This window comes from Nerophis lumbriciformis, linkage group LG24 (genome assembly GCF_033978685.3).
Source record: "Nerophis lumbriciformis linkage group LG24, RoL_Nlum_v2.1, whole genome shotgun sequence".
In the NCBI taxonomy this organism is placed as follows: Eukaryota; Metazoa; Chordata; class Actinopteri; order Syngnathiformes; family Syngnathidae; genus Nerophis; species Nerophis lumbriciformis.
In genome coordinates this window covers 19114869-19132500 of record NC_084571.2, presented here as the reverse complement: position 1 = coordinate 19132500, position 17632 = coordinate 19114869, and the positions used below count along the sequence as shown (strand labels likewise).

At 45.0% G+C, this 17632-nt stretch overlaps 1 protein-coding gene across 1 annotated transcript in view; it reads left to right on the top strand.

The window, feature by feature from the left end:
• The window catches only part of prkg1l (protein kinase cGMP-dependent 1, like), a 42446-nt gene that overhangs the window by 11641 nt on the left and 13173 nt on the right, over nucleotides 1-17632 (top strand). The window contains exons 7-16 of the mRNA XM_061981762.1: nucleotides 821-884; nucleotides 1037-1114; nucleotides 1177-1271; nucleotides 1341-1406; nucleotides 10987-11049; nucleotides 11127-11226; nucleotides 11291-11430; nucleotides 14873-14962; nucleotides 15072-15213; nucleotides 15291-15454. Of these exons, the coding sequence (XP_061837746.1) occupies nucleotides 821-884; nucleotides 1037-1114; nucleotides 1177-1271; nucleotides 1341-1406; nucleotides 10987-11049; nucleotides 11127-11226; nucleotides 11291-11430; nucleotides 14873-14962; nucleotides 15072-15213; nucleotides 15291-15454 (1002 nt within the window). The remainder of the gene's footprint in view (nucleotides 1-820; nucleotides 885-1036; nucleotides 1115-1176; nucleotides 1272-1340; nucleotides 1407-10986; nucleotides 11050-11126; nucleotides 11227-11290; nucleotides 11431-14872; nucleotides 14963-15071; nucleotides 15214-15290; nucleotides 15455-17632) is intronic.

The following is a 17632-nucleotide window of genomic DNA, read 5'->3' as shown; positions in this document are numbered from 1 at the left end:
GCAAAGTTGAAAAGCCAGCATCTGTGATGGTATGGGGGTGCATTAGTGCCCAAGGCATGGGTAACTTACACATCTGTGAAGGCACCACTAATGCTGAAAGGTACATACAGGTTTTGGAACAACATATGCTGCCATCTAAGCGCCGTCTTCTTCATGGAATGCTTATTTCAGCAAGACAATGCCAAGCCACATTCAGCACGTGTTACAACAGCGTGGCTTCCTAAAAAAAGAGTGCTGGTACTTTCCTGGTTCGCCTGCAGTCCAGACCTGTCTCCCATCGAAAATGTGTGGCGCATTATGAAGCGTAAAATACGACAGCGGAAACCCCGGACTGTTGAACGACTGAAGCTCTACATAAAACAAGAATGGGAAAGAATTCCACTTTCAAAGCTTCAACAATTAGTTTCCTCAGTTCCCAATCGTTTATTGAGTGTTGTTAAAAGAAAAAGTGATGTAACACAGTGGTGAACATGCCCTTTCCCAACTACTTTGGCACATGTTGCAGCCATAAAATTCCAAGTTAATTATTATTTGCAAAAAAAAAATAAAGTTTATGAGTTTCAACATCAAATATCTTGTCTTTGTAGTGCATTCAATTGAATATGGGTTGAAAACGATTTGCAAATCATTGTATTCCGTTTATATTTACATCTAACACAATTTCCCAACTCATATGGAAACGGGGTTTGTATGTATATATATATATATATATATATATATATATATATATATATATATATATATATATATATATTAGAGAAGCACTGGTTTAAATGTAAACATTCCCAGTGACTACAGAAATCCTTCCTTGTGTTTGCAGTGTTCCTTCTCTGCTGTCTCTACCCAATGATGTCATCATGAAGATGAGTTCCCTGATGGAGGAGGTAACATTCATAAGAAGTGTGACCATTGTTCTCTTATTTCTATTAGTGGTCCTGACCTCCTATTCCACATTTTGATTGTTTTCTCTCTCTCTCTCTCTCTCTCTCTCTCTCTCTCTCTCTCTCTCTCTCTCTCTCTCTCTCTCTCCCCGCAGGCTCACTACACAGAAGGTGACTCCATCATTGGACAAGGGGCCTCGGGGGACACCTTTTACATCATTTACAAAGGCCAGGTGAAGTCAGGCGTGTGTAATGTCTCTCCAAAGGCCACCATTGAACGTCTGTGTCCGCGCAGGTGAAAGTCATGGAAAGGAAGGCGGGAGATGAAGAGCCGATGCTCCTTTCCACGCTCTCAGAGGGGCAGTGGTTTGGAGAAAAAGCTTTGTGGGGGTAAGTTTGTCTCTAGTTTATTCATTTGTGTTAAATTTTTTTTTAATAAAACCTTCTTTCTGTCTTCAGAGAGGATGTGAGGACGGTGAACGTGATTGCAGCCAGTGATATTACGTGCCTCCACATTGACAGAGAGTAAGGCCTACTAAAGGTTTGCCTGTATAAAACACACGTGGATTCACTAAACTTCTGAGCAGAGGATTGCGTTAGCAAAATAAGAGACTTAGCACAGGGGTGTCAAAATTATGGCACGTGGGTCATGTGTGGCCCGCCGGCGTCTTCAATTTGGCCTGCATGAGGAATCTGGACGCTGGGAGATTCATATTCATATGCTGTTGCTTTGTCGCCATCTTGTAGACAACATCAATATTTCAGCCATATGACCTATTATCATGCTTTGAATAAAGCTCAGCGATGCATTTACTTGTATGGCCCAATGCAAACAACCTGCCGTAGTCATGGTGCCAAAAATAAAATAAAAAAATCAACAAAAAATGTCAAAAGTCACGGTCACACATCACATAATATAACAATTTGTGGAAATTATTAAAAAAAACTTCCATGCACCATAAAGAAAATTGGAATAACACCCATTAAGTCCATTACAAAGCATGATGGGAAAAATGCAAAACACTATCTCTGCACCTTTCGCCATCTTGTGGACCACATAAGTAATTCAGCCCTATGACCAATTATCACGCTTTTAATAAGACTAAGCGCAACAATGCAAACAACCTTCCCAAGTCATGGTGCAGAAAAAAAATCAACAAAAAAATGCTAATATGGTCACACATAACTTAATATGACAATTTGTGGATATTATAAAGAAATGTCCATGTACCATAAAGAAAATTGGAATTACACCCATTATACCCGTCCATTACAATGCATGATGGGAAAAATGCAAAACACTCTCCGCACTCATCCATGTTTGGCGCATTTTAGCTGCTTAATATTTCTAAATTGATTACAAAATTTTTTTAAGTAGGTTGTCATGGAAATAAATAAGGTAGGAGTTTAACTTTCACATACTCATATCTAATTATATAAATTATTAATTATACATCCATTATATTATAATATATCATATTTATAATATTTAATTATATATACTATAATTAATATAATATTTACACACACACACATATATATATATATATATATATATATATATATATATATATATATAGTTACTTTACATGTAGTCGGCTTCCACCCCTTGACCAAATTTTTTTGAGCCCAATGCGGCCCCCAGGGCAAAATGTTTGGACACCACTGATTTAGCGTCATGTGTCTTTTAATGAATATGCAGAAAAAATATTCTGTCAAAAAAAAAAAAAAAAAAAAAAAAAGGTTTATTAAGCAATATCATTTTAGAATTGTATACCTGCTGGATGACTTAAGGGGCTGAGCAAAAATTACGTTAGTTTTTTCATATATATATATATATATGAACGTATTGCAATATGCATTTTTTTGTGGCTGGAACATTCTAGCACAGCTAGTGCCATCATCTTCCATGAGGGCACCTTCATAGCGCTAAAAAAGTGGGCTCCGTTGTAGATGCACTGCAGGACAGCTTCTAAAATGGCCATCAAAAGCGGTCCGCATGTTTGAAAACGTAGCAAAAGGCCACAGGTAGCATGATACCATGAATGTAAAGTAAATGAGTTGTTGTGTTCGACGGGGAAGGAGACGACACAGCAACGAGAATAAAACTCAACAGTTTTATTTGAGCTTGATTATGAGGTGGAGTGTGTATGCTACTATGTATGTTTGCAGGACTAAGTGAAATGTTACAATGAATATTTACCAGTGGTTGTTGTGAGTGCGTGTTGAGTGAGAATGCGACCAGTTCAGTAGGGCGAGGCAGATAGGAGAATCCGTGATACAAGCGGGGGTCCGTGGGGCAGAGAGGGGCGTCAAGAGGTCCGAGTCCAAAGTGGGGGTCGAGGATCGAGGGAGGCAATCAGAATCCAGAGGGGTCCAGAGAAGTGAGGCACACAGCTCACCTCCAAGGCGACAGAGGGAATTCTGGGGAAAACAAGAGGAGCGTCAAGGACAAATGAGCAAAAGGTCACTTGGAGCGAGCAAACAATGGTGAGGAGCCAGAGACGAAAGCTTACTGCTAGCAGAGACTACGTTCCAGCGTTGGTTCTCTGGACACGCTGGCTTTTATGGGGAGTGGTGTCATCAGCAGCAGGTGTGTCAATTGATGATTGCGCGCAGCTGTGCTGGCGCTTGTCAGCAGAAGCAGAGTGTGTATGGGCGTGTCCTGCGGCGTGTGTTGACAAAGGAACAGCTGACTGTGCACGTGCCGTAACAGTGCCCCCCTCCTTATGCGAGGCTCCCGACGAGCTACGGGGAGCCTCAGGGTGAGCCCGGTAGAAATCCTCCAACAGTGAGGGGTCCGCAAGATAGGAGGCCGGTACCCATGTTCGATCCTCTGGTCCATAGCCCTCCCAGTCTACCAGGTACACTAGCCCCCTACCCTGCCGACGGACCCTGAGGATCTCCTTGACTGGCCATACTGGGTCACCACTCTCGAGGATCCTAGGAGGAGGGGGGGTAGGGGCAGGGGGTGAAAAAGAGCTTTCTGCTACTGGTTTGAGCTGTGAAACATGGAACACAGGGTGCCTCTTTAGAGAAGGCGGGAGAGACAGTCTTATGGAGGCAGGATTGACAATGGCCTCCACAGAATATGGCCCGACGTAGCGAGGTGCCAATTTCCGGGAGGGTACCTGGAGATGGAGGTCCTTGGCGCGTAACATCACCTGTTGTCCAGGTTGGTATGATGGTGCCGGGATGCGGCGCCTGTTGGCACTACGGCGCATCCTTTCGGAGGCTTTCAAGAGTGCATCCCGGGCGGTCCTCCAAATTTTTTGGCAGCGTTTGATGTGGGCTCGAGTGGACGGAACTGCTGCTTCGACCTCCTGTTGAGAGAACATAGGAGGTTGATAGCCCAGGGAACATTCAAAAGGAGATATGCCGGTGGCCGAGCTTTTCATAGAGTTATAAGCGTACTCGACCCAAGGCAAGTACTTGCTCCAGGAGGCGGGTTGGCGAGCGGCAACACAACGCAACATGGTCTCTACGCATTGGTTGGCCCTCTCCGCTTGTCCGTTGCTCTGGGGATGATACCCAGAGGTAAGACTGACCGTAGCCCCAATCCCCTTGCAAAATGACTGCCACACCCGGGAAGTGAACTGGGCACCACGATCCGAAACAATATCCACCGGGATACCGTGTTGCTTTACAATATGCAGTGCAAGGAGGTCAGCAGTCTCGGAGGAGGGAAGCTTGGGGAGGGGAACAAAATGTGCAGCCTTCGAGAATCGATCGACAATGGTAAGGATAGTTGTGTTACCTCGGGACATGGGGAATCCCGTCACGAAGTCCAATGCGATGTGGGACCAGGGACGGCCGGGAACAGGTAGTGGGCACAGGAGGCCCGCCGGAGGTCTGTGGGAAGCTTTATTGCGGGAGCATGTGGTACAAGCGGCGATAAACTCACGGGTGTCTGATGCCATAGACGGCCACCAGAACCGCCGTCGGATGAAGGATAGCGTGCGTTGAAACCCTGGATGGCAGGAGAAGATACTGGAATGCCCCCAATCCAGCACCTTACATCGGAACTCACGGGGAACAAACAGCTTGTTGGGTGGGCCGCCACCTGGTGCCGGATTAGACCGCAGGGCAATCTTTATCTGTTCCTCCACCTCCCAAGTAACCATGCCCACTATCTGGGCAGGAGGAAGGATGGGTTCCGCCGTTGGCGAACACGTGGGCTCCTCCGAGAACTGACGGGAGAGGGCGTCGGCCTTTGTGTTCCTGGAGCCTGGCCTAAACGAGAGAGTATAATCAAAACGGCTGAAAAAATTGGCCCAGCGAGCCTGACGGTCGTTAAGCCTCCTGGCGGAACGAATGTGGAGCAGGTTGCGATGGTCCGTCAAGACCTGAAACTGGTGTTTTGCTCCCTCCAACCAGTGTCTCCACTCCGCCAAGGCCTCATGGACAGCTAGTAGTTCTCTGTTACCGGCATCGTAATTCCATTCAGCTGGAGAGAGGTGCCTAGAAAAGAATGCACAAGGGTGTACAAGGTTGTCCTTACGGGAGCGTTGGGAGAGCACTGCTCCAATCCCAGAATCCGACGCGTCCACCTCCACGATGAAGGAGTTGTCCGTGTCAGGATGGACGAGGACCGGGGCAGAGACAAAACTCCTCTTCAGTCTATTAAAGGCCTCACTGGCCTCCCTGGTCCACTGAAAAGGAATACTGGTAGAAGTGAGTGTGTGGAGAGGTGCAGCTACCTTGCTGAAATCCCTGATGAAACGTCGATAAAATCCGGCAAATCCCAGGAACCGTCTTAGTTCCGTACGGGTGGTGGGTTGGGGCCACTCCAGTACCGCCTCAATCTTCTTAGGGTCCGCTCTTATGTGGCCCTTCTCAACAACAAAACCCAAGAATCCCACTGAAGGTGCGTGGAACTCACACTTCTCTGCTTTGACGAACAACCTGTTCTCCAGCAGGCGTTGGAGGACCAGGCGGACATGTCGTTGGTGCTCCTGCTGGTTCTGGGAAAAAATCAAAATGTCATCAAGGTACACGACAACAAAATGGTCCAACATGTCCCGTAAAACGTCATTGACGAGGGCCTGGAAAACAGCCGGTGCGTTAGTGAGGCCGAATGGCATCACCCTGTACTCGAAGTGTCCAAGATGGGTGTTGAAGGCCGTCTTCCATTCATCACCCTCTTTGATTCGCACCAGGTGATAGGCATTTCGGAGATCAAGCTTTGTGAAAATAGTGGCAGGAGCAAGGGGCTCAAAAGAGGAGCTCAGCAGAGGTAGGGGATATTTATTCTTGATAGTAATGCAGTTTAATTGTCTGTAGTCAATGCAAGGCCTCAAGGAACCGTCTTTCTTTCCCACGAAGAAGAAGCCTGCTGCCACTGGGGACTTTGAGGGGGTGATGATACCTGAGGCGAGGGATTCTGTGATGTAGTCCTTCATGGCTTTCTTTTCCGGTAGAGACAGATTGTAAAGTCTGCTGGAGGGAAGGACAGCGTTGGGAATCAGGTCGATGGCGCAGTCATAAGGTCTATGCGGGGGAAGAGACAGTGCACGTACCTTGTCAAATACAGCTGAAAGGTCATGATAAGCAGCGGGAACACAGGAGAGATCAGTGGGAGGTGAGGTGGGCTTGACCCTGCAGGCTGGGGGAACTGCCGATCTTAGGCAGTTAGCATGGCAGGCAGTGCTCCAAGCAAGGACCTTGCCCGTGGACCAGGAGATGTGAGGGTCGTGCTGTCGTAGCCAAGATCGTCCGAGGACAAGCGGGGCGACGGGAGCGTCGAGCACCCAGAGGCTGATGGTCTCGGTGTGATTCCCCGAGAGGGTCAGAGACAGGGGTTCGGTGCGGTGTTTGATGGGTCCGAGGGGATGTCCATCCAGAGCTTGTGCTGGCAGGAAGGTCTCCAGTGGAATGAGGGTTATACCTGCTTGGCGAGCAAACTCGTGATCAATAAAACTTTCGTCTGCTCCGGAATCCAGGTAGGCCCCCACGGTCAGAGTCCTAGAGCTCCAGGCCAGGGATGCAGGAAAGAGAATGCCTGGGTCTCTCTTGATTTGGGGAACAGTGGTGTGGCTCACCAGGAACCCCCTTGGTGGCGAGCCTGGTCTTTTGGCCTCGTCGGGCAGCTCCGGATTGGGTGACCAGCCAAGCCGCAGTAGAGGCAGAGACGCTGCCTGAATCTCCTTTCCCTCTCTGCCGCCTCCAGGCGTGACCTGCCCAGCTGCATGGGTTCCACAGTTGCTACTGGCATGTACGGAGGTGTGGGCCGAAACACAGTGGTGTGGTCGACAGGTCGAAACTTGGGTCTCGGAGGTGAGCTAGCTTGAAAGCTAGCAGAAGCCTGTGCTCTCTCTGCTGCTCGTTCACTGAGTCTTTGGTCAAATAAGAGAGCCAGGTCGATGAGGGCTCGACATGAGGTAGGTCGGTCCCTCAGCAAACCGTCCTTGATTTCGTCACTCAGCCCTCTCCTGAATGCACTCTGGAGCGCCTTGTCTCCCCACTCGCTGTCAGCCGCCAGAGTGCGGAACTCGAGAGTGTAGGCCGCAACTGAGCGGGAACCCTGTCGGATGGAGTGCAGTCGTGAAGCAGCATCCCCCCCGTTCACGGGGTGATCGAACACAGCCTGGAACTCCGCTCGAAAAGCAGCATAGTTGGTGCTCAGCCCCAAAGTCTTGTCTACTGCTGCGGTGGCCCACTTGAGAGCCTGTCCAGAGAGCAACGAAAACACAAATGCAATCTTCGCTCCATCAGAAGCATAGCGAGATGGTTGGTGCTTAAAAATGAGTTCACACTGAACCAAAAAACCCCGACAAAGTTCAAAGTCCCCCTCAAAGGGACTGGGGCTGGATATCTTGGGTTCCCGGGCGTAGGAGGGGCTCCAGGAGGTGGCGGCTGCCGGAGCATCGTTACTCGGCACAGGTGGAGGAGCAAGGCTTGGACTAAGGTTTTCCAGTTTAGCCAGCATTATAGCGAAGGCGACATCAAGCTTGTTCTCCAGATTCGAAAATCGAGAGTGGTGTGCCTGGATCGCAGCTTGCATGGACGAGAGGTCAGGAGTCGTGGGGGGTTGGGGATGGGACGCGGACTTGGGTCTTCTTGTGCCGTCTGGTTCCGACATGGCTGGAACGTACTGTTGTGTTCGACGGGGAAGGAGACGACACAGCAACGAGAATAAAACTCAACAGTTTTATTTGAGCTTGATTATGAGGTGGAGTGTGTATGCTACTATGTATGTTTGCAGGACTAAGTGAAATGTTACAATGAATATTTACCAGTGGTTGTTGTGAGTGCGTGTTGAGTGAGAATGCGACCAGTTCAGTAGGGCGAGGCAGATAGGAGAATCCGTGATACAAGCGGGGGTCCGTGGGGCAGAGAGGGGCGTCAAGAGGTCCGAGTCCAAAGTGGGGGTCGAGGATCGAGGGAGGCAATCAGAATCCAGAGGGGTCCAGAGAAGTGAGGCACACAGCTCACCTCCAAGGCGACAGAGGGAATTCTGGGGAAAACAAGAGGAGCGTCAATGACAAATGAGCAAAAGGTCAAAAGGTCACTTGGAGCAAGCAAACAATGGTGAGGAGCCAGAGACGAAAGCTTACTGCTAGCAGAGACTACGTTCCAGCGTTGGTTCTCTGGACACGCTGGCTTTTATGGGGAGTGGTGTCATCAGCAGCAGGTGTGTCAATTGATGATTGCGCGCAGCTGTGCTGGCGCTTGTCAGCAGAAGCAGAGTGTGTATGGGCGTGTCCTGCGGCGTGTGTTGACAAAGGAACAGCTGACTGTGCACGTGCCGTAACATGAGTGTTTCCATGGTCAACGCTGGTGTAGTACACACTGAAACCTCATTTAAATGAGGTGGTCTGCACCAGTTATCAATATATGCAGTTTTAGTAGATCAGACGTAACACGCCCACTAATAGTTCACATAATTTTATAGTTTGCTTACGCTGTTTAGTGCCAGCTATTTGGATCTTAGTAGATCAGGCCCTTTGTGTGTAGAGATGGGTACCAAATGTTATACTTTTATACGTACCAACCGAATTCCATCGGTACTGATTGACGTCAAATCAAACGGTGCCATATTTCGATACAGTTGTTGCACGTGACGTCACATCCGGTTGCAGACTAAAACACTTGGCGAGGAAACAATCGCTCAAGCAATATTCAGAGCGGACTCAGTCGGACTGCCTCTTGGTAAAGTTGCAATTCTCCATGCCAACAAAGCTGATAGAAAATGCTTGAATGTAAAGTAAGGCTCCATTTTTCAAAATGTGCTAGCTCGATGCTAATTTACATTGGATGTGCCATAGAAATATAGATTTTACATGGAGATTTCAACACCTCCAAATTTGGTTAATGGAAACTACAACTAAGGTGCATGTTAAAATCAAACAGCTGCAAAACTTACAGTATAAACACTTTGAAGGTCACAACAAAAGATGAGATTGTGCTTAATGGAAAAGACTAATCCCTGACTAGTCTATACACTACTACCATGTAATGTCTGCATGCAAAATCTATTACAGTCGTCCACATCACACTTCAAATATTTCAGCTTCACCACATTGTGGATTTAAAAAAAATATATATATACTGTATTTTAGCATATTCAGAAATTTTTGGGTCCTAAATTGAGCATTTTCACTCATAGAAATTATTATGTAAACTAAAAATATCAATACTACAGTAGTATTGGCTACTAGAGGAGACCAGACCTATCAGAGCACGTGGTTCAGTATCGTGGCCTCTGATTGGCTTAGCCTCAGGAAGCAGCACTATATTGGATTAAAAGAGTGTAAAGGTGACTGAAGGGTAGGGTTGTCCCGATACCAATATTTGGGTACCGTTACCGGTACAAAAATGTATTTAGTTACTTTTCGATACTTTTCTAAATAAAGGGGACCACAAAAAAAGTCATTATTGTCTTTATTTGAGCAAAAAATCTTAAGGTACATTTAACATATGTTTATTATTGTAATTTAGTCCTTAAATAAAATAGTGAACATACTAGACAACTTGTCTTTTAGTAGTAAGTAAACAAACAAAGACTCCTAATTAGTCTGCTGACGTATGCAGTAACATATTGTGTCATTTATCTACCTATTATTTTGTCTAAATTATGAGGGACAAACTGTAAAAATTGATTATTAATCTACTTGTTCATTTACTGTTAATATCGGCTTATTTTTTGTTTTAACACGTTCTGTCTACACTTCTGTTAAAATGTAATAATCACTTATTCTTCTCTTCTTTGATGCTTTACATTAGTTTTGGATGATACCACACATTTAAGTATCGATCCGATACCAAGTAGTTACAGGATCATACATTGGTCATATTCAAAGTCCTCCTGTATCCAGGGACATATTTCCTGACTTTGTAAACATAATATAAATAAAAAAAAAAAAAGCTTTTGTGATGGAAAAAAATATCGATGTAATCATAGTAGTATCGACTATATACGCTCCTGTACTTGGTATCATTACAGTGGATGTCAGGTGTAGATCCATCCTTGGCATTTGTTTACATTGTGACGGCGGTGAGCTATTGTATCCTCCTACGATGTGTAGTGAAGCATGTTTAGCTATTCCTCGTCCTCCAGTGATAAAGTTACTTGTAAGAAACTTACTTTATTTGTCGCCATGGAGGCCAGGATTAGTGATTTAGAAGTAGCTAAAACACTGTGGATGGATGTTAGCTGCTAGCTAGCTAGCCATGTCTTAAAGCACCTCTTCCTGAGGGTGTTTCAGTGTTATAACTTCACCTTTATCTTTACTTTTTACACTAAAATGCGTTCATTCTCCCTTTTCTGTCTACACACTGTGTCTGCTTGTAAGTACTATGTATATGTGCGCTGCCCAACATGCTCCTCTGCTCGTAAAACCAGCAATGTCACGACGTGATGATGACACACCATTATGCCCGTTAAATAAAGGGGGGGGGAGGTGGGGGCGGGGGGTACTGAATGTGCTTCATTAGTATAACGGTACTATACTAGTACCGGTATACCGTACAACCCTACCGAAAATTGGTCCCATTGAGTACTAGTATCGATGGTAACGAGAATTGGTACCGTATCGATTCAGCTGTAAAAACTAACTATTTGTAAATATTTTGTGGAGTGTAAAAAGATATATCTACCTTCCAGGACCTTCAGAGACCTGATATGTGGCAGTCAGGACTTACAAGAAAACGTCCCACACACTAACGAGTGAGGACAAGATGTCTGACTTCTCCATGTGACCAAAGCAGCAACTCACCTCGTTTTTCTTTCCTTTATGCGAGAAGGTCAGAGGTCAAGGATGCCGCCTCCCTCTCGTCCTCCACCTTGTCGGATTTCCAGATAATCAGCTCACTGGGAAGCGGGGAGTTTGGCCACGTGGACCTGGTGAGCGTCCATCTTGATGACGTTGCCGTGATTGCATGATGTCATCTATTGATCCTGCCCGCAGGTGCAGCTGAAGAGCGACGTCAAGACTTGTTACGCCATGAGGGTCCTCAAGAAGACCGCCATCCTCCACCGCGGTCTGCGAGAGCACGCCCTGGCAGAACGCAACATCCTGATGGAGGCCCGTTGTCCATTCCTAGTCAGGTCACATGTCTCTACTTGGGGTTGTTTTGATTGGTGATCAGCAGCAAGTGCACCTCAGGTGTACAAGCAGCTTTGTGTTGGAGGTGTCAGAGGTCATGTGACAACTAGGACAGTACCAGTTAACTCTTATGATTAATCACACAATTAATCACGTATATGCGCAGATTAATCATGCCACTTATTTAGCTCCCGTACCTTCTAATGTCTTCCAACAATAAAACTGCCTTTGTGACCAAGTTGTCATGACCCCTTTCCCGGCTCATGTCTTGGTTTATGTTTACTTTTATTCTTCCGGAGAAATGTCGGGAACACTTCTGTTACAAAAGGGTTACATGTCTGCCAAAGTCCTGTCCCCAAGGATACAGAAGCAGCTGGAAGGTGACAGTGATGTTTTCATTCCAAACCCGCAGCAAAACACCAGAGCGCGTGCGGCTCGGAGCGCGGGCGAAGTGCAGCAACACTAGCTACATTAGCTTACCAAGCTAACATAAAGCTTTAGCATAGCAAAGAAAATAAACGCAAACGAAAACAGTTGCCAGTGGCAAACTAGAATCCCAGACTGAGTGGATCGCGAGGCAGGTATAAATTACGAGCGTGATTACTACCACGCAGGTGAAAACACTAAATGCAATGTAAATGCCGGTGCGTACTCTAAGCAACCCTGACAACGGAACGTAAACATAAAAGAAACCAAGTGGCGCTGGGGTTAGAACCAGACTTAAACAGAGGAAGAATAATACTAAATATTAATCAAGACATGTCCCGGGCAATGGGTCATGACAGTACACCCTCCTTAAGAGACGGATTCCAGATGTCCCAAAACAAAAAAAGATTCCAGACGTCCCAAAACAAAAAAAGATTCCAGATATCCCAAAACAAAAAAAAGAAGCCAAGTGGCACTGAGAACAGAACTAGACTCAAACAGAGGAAGAATAATACTAAACATTAATCAAGACATGACCTGGGCAACGAGTCATGACACCTCCTTAAGAGATGGATTCCAGATGTCCCAAAACAAAAAAGAACGCAAGTGGCACTGAGAACAGAACTAGACTTAAACAGAGGACGAATAATACTAAGCATTAATCAAGACATGACCCGGGCAATGGGTCATAACAGTACCCCCTCCTTAAGAGACGGATTCCAGACGTCCCAAAAGAAAAAAAGATTCCAGACGTCCCGAAATAAAAAAAGAAGCCAAGTGGCGCTGAGAACAGAACTAGACCTAAACAGAGGAAGAATAAAACTAAACATAAACCAAGACATGACCCGGGAAATGGGTCATGACAGTACCCCCTCCTTAAGAGACGGATTCCAGACGTCGCAAAACAAAAAAAGATTCCGGACGTCCCAAAACAAAAAAAGGTTCCAGATGTCCCGAAACAAAAAAAGAAGCCAAGTGGCGCTGAGAACAGAACTAGACCTAAACAGGGGAAGAATAATACTAAACATTAATCAAGACATGACCTGGGCAATGGGTCATGACAGTACCCCCTCCTTAAGGGACGGATTCCAGTTGTCCAAAAACAAAAAAGAAGCCAAGTGGCGCTGAGAACAGAACTAGACTAAAACAGAGAAAGAATTATACTAAACACTAATCAAGACATAAACCGGTCCACGGATCATGACAGTACCCCCTCCTTAAGGGACGAATTCCAGATGTCCCAAAACAAAAAAGAACGCAAGTGGCACTGAGAACAGAACTAGACTTAAACAGAGGACGAATAATACTAAGCATTAATCAAGACATGACCCGGGCAATGGGTCATAACAGTACCCCCTCCTTAAGAGACGGATTCCAGACGTCCCAAAAGAAAAAAAGATTCCAGACGTCCCGAAATAAAAAAAGAAGCCAAGTGGCGCTGAGAACAGAACTAGACCTAAACAGAGGAAGAATAAAACTAAACATAAACCAAGACATGACCCGGGAAATGGGTCATGACAGTACCCCCTCCTTAAGAGACGGATTCCAGACGTCGCAAAACAAAAAAAGATTCCGGACGTCCCAAAACAAAAAAAGGTTCCAGATGTCCCGAAACAAAAAAAGAAGCCAAGTGGCGCTGAGAACAGAACTAGACCTAAACAGGGGAAGAATAATACTAAACATTAATCAAGACATGACCTGGGCAATGGGTCATGACAGTACCCCCTCCTTAAGGGACGGATTCCAGTTGTCCAAAAACAAAAAAGAAGCCAAGTGGCGCTGAGAACAGAACTAGACTAAAACAAAGAAAGAATTATACTAAACACTAATCAAGACATAAACCGGTCCACGGATCATGACAGTACCCCCTCCTTAAGGGACGAATTCCAGATGTCCCAAAACAAAAAAGAACGCAAGTGGCACTGAGAACAGAACTAGACTTAAACAGAGGACGAATAATACTAAGCATTAATCAAGACATGACCCGGGCAATGGGTCATAACAGTACCCCCTCCTTAAGAGACGGATTCCAGACGTCCCAAAAGAAAAAAAGATTCCAGACGTCCCGAAATAAAAAAAGAAGCCAAGTGGCGCTGAGAACAGAACTACACCTAAACAGAGGAAGAATAATTCTAAACATAAACCAAGACATGACCCGGACAATGGGTCATGACAGTACCCCCTCCTTAAGAGACGGATTCCAGACATCCCAAAACAAAAAAAGATTCCAGACGTCCCAAAACAAAAAAAGATTCCAGATGTCCTGAAACAAAAAAAGAAGCCAAGTGGCGCTGAGAACAGAAGTAGACCTAAACAGAGGAAGAATAATACTAAACATCAATCAAGACATGACCTGGGCAATGGGTCATGACAGTACCCCCTCCTTAAGGGACGGATTCCAGTTGTCCAAAAACAAAAAATAAGCCAAGTGGCGCTGAGAACAGAACTAGACTAAAACAGAGAAAGAATTATACTAAACACTAATCAAGACATAAACCGGGCCACGGATCATGACAGTACCCCCTCCTCAAGGGACGAATTCCAGACGTCCCAAAACACAAAAGAAGTAAAGTGTTCAGTTTTTAATATATGTGTTCACAGTTCTTTACACTTTGAAAGTACCTCTTGGTAGTAGTAAACATGGTTACTACATGTGTTTATTTACAGTCAGTCTGGTTCTCCTAACATAAGTAGCACTTCCTTTTACACATTAGGGTGTTTTTCCCAAGTCTTTTATTTTTACATTTTTGCAATAATATCACACCTTGGCCTTAATATCGTACCAATACCGTGACAGTATCGTACCGTGAGATTTTGATATTTTTGCATCCTTATTTGACAGCAATACTCATTACACTTAGATCAAAATAAATTAATTTTATTTTCACAATATGCCTATTTCAAAAACACTAAACAAGTCTCTTGATTTATTTTGAAGTGCATTTGGATGTAGAAACACTTTGAGTGTATAAATGCACGCAACTAAAAAAAAACAAAAAACCTCCATTGTCATTGAAGGTTGCTGAAAACCTTTCGAGATGCTGAGTTCCTCTACATGCTGACCGAGGCTTGTCTCCATGGCGATGTGTACAGCCTGCTCAGAGAGAAGTAGCTACTTTGGACTGACGCTTATTAAGACCTTCAAATTGATGCGTCGAGCACCTGAAAGCTGATGCACACGCTCTCTCTCTCTTTTGTATTTTTCCACGTGCCTCAGAGGACGTCTGGACGAGAGCAGCGCCAAGTTCTACACGGCTTGTGTGGCGCAGGCTTTGGCCTTTCTTCACAGTCGAAATGTGGTCTATAGAGACGTCAAGCCTGAGAATATGGTGGTGGACGAGCGCGGTTATGCCAAACTGGTAAAAGCACCACATAATTTTCCTCACCTTCGGCTGATAAATTCATTTCCTGGTGTCTATTTTGGAATCTGCTGCAGGTGGGCTCCAGAAGTTTGAAGAAGGTGGAAGTTGGTAAGAAGACGTACACTTTCTGTGGTAGTCCAGGCTACATGGCCCCTGAAGTCATCCTGAAGAAAGGTCACAGTGTGTCAGCAGACTTCTGGTCTTTGGGCGTTTTGCTGTTTGAACTCCTGACTGGCAGGTGAGTTTGAACTCCTGACTGGCAGGTGAGTTTGAAATCTTGACTGGCAGGTGAGTTTGAACTCCTGACTGGCAGGTGAGTTTGAACTCCTGACGGGCAGGTGAGTTTGAACTCCTGACGGGCAGGTAGTTTGAACTCCTGATGGCAGGTGAGTTTGAACTCCTGACTGGCAGCTGAGTTTGAGCTCCTGACGGGCAGGTGAGTTTGAACTCCTGACGGGTAGGTGAGTTTGAACTTCTGACTCGCAGGTGAGTTTGAACTCTTGACTGGCAGGTGAGTTTGAACTCCTGACTGGCAGGTGAGTTTGAAATCTTGACTGGCAGGTGAGTTTGAACTCCTGACTGGCAGGTGAGTTTGAACTCCTGACGGGCAGGTAGTTTGAACTCCTGATGGCAGGTGAGTTTGAACTCCTGACTGGCAGCTGAGTTTGAGCTCCTGACGGGCAGGTGAGTTTGAACTCCTGACGGGTAGGTGAGTTTGAACTTCTGACTCGCAGGTGAGTTTGAACTCTTGACTGGCAGGTGAGTTTGAACTCCTGACTGGCAGGTGAGTTTGAACTCCTGACTGGCAGGTGAATTTGAACTCCTGACGGGCAGGTGAGTTTGAACTCCTGACTCACAGGTGAGTTTGAAATCTTGACTGGCAGGTGAGTTTGAACTCCTGACTGGCAGGTGTTTGAACTCCTGACTGGCAGGTGAGTTTGAACTCCTGACGGGCAGGTAGTTGGAACTCCTGATGGGCAGGTGAGTTTGAACTCCTGACTGGCAGCTGAGTTTGAACTCCTGACTGGCAGGTGAGTTTGAACTCCTGACGGGCAGATGAGTTTGAACTCCTGACGGGCAGGTGAGTTTGAACTCCTGACTGGCAGATGACTTTGAACTCATAACTGACAGGTGGGTTTGAACTCCTGACTGGCAGGTGAGTTTGAACTCCTGACGGGCAGGTGAGTTTGAACTCCTGACTGGCAGGTGAGTTTGAACTCTTGACTGGCAGGTGAGTTCGAACCCCTGACTAGCAGGTGAGTTTGAACTCCTGACAGGCAGGTGAGTTTGAACACCCCCCACTGTGGTCTTCTGTGTTTGAAATCATGCCCACAGGGTTCCAGTATGACACGTTAAGTAACATTTGAACACCTACTTAACTAAATACTGGTGAACAGTTCAGTTCCTCGTGACTCCAAACAAAATAAGTCGTAGACAACATGTTGGGAACTCAATTAAGTCCAGTAAAATGTTTGTTTTTATAACGTGTGTGTGCTCTCTTCAAGAGGACCACATAAGAACTGCAAACTGAGTTGACTTAAAAAGACTTAAAAGCAGGTGCTGATAAAGGACTTCGCTACTGTGAGATGTTACATGATGTTGCTGGTGTACAACCAATATTCTTTTCACATATTTATTGGCACCAATTACATACAGTACCGATAAAAGTATTGATGAATTCTGGTATTGATAAGGAATATCAATATTGATATTTACTATTTATATATTGTTATTTACAGATAAACACTGACATTTCTTATTTATATATTGTTATTTACAGATAAACACTGACAAGTATTATTTATATATTGTTATTTACAGATAAATACTGACATATATTATTTATATATTGTTATTTACAGATAAACACTGACATGTATTATTTATATATTGTTATTTACAAATAAACACTGACATGTATTATTTATACATTGTTATTTACAGATAAACACTGACATGTATTATTTATATATTGTTAATTACAGATAAACACTGACATTTATTATTTATATATAAATGGTATCGATAAAATCCTATAGATATACATCCCTAGTTAGTGGTTTGGCGATAAAACTTTTTCCACTTCTGATCTGATACTGATATTGGAGTCTTGAGTATTGGCAGATCTTGATGTTATTATGATATCATAGTAGACACTTTTATTCTGTTGTACTGTGGAATGTAAGAAAAGGTTTGATCAAGTGAAATTACTCAGAGAGCAATCAATGGTAGGTAGGAAAAACACAACCTTATGACAGACTTATGCTGTCTTTAAATTAAGGCAGAGTGGTAATTTGTTTTTTTGGCCACACCAACTGGTCAAAATAAACCATAAATCCAAGCAGTCAAGCAGTAAAGTGAATGATGCGGACACGTTTGTTACTCGATACTTTCTAATACGCTTCTACCTTGGAGA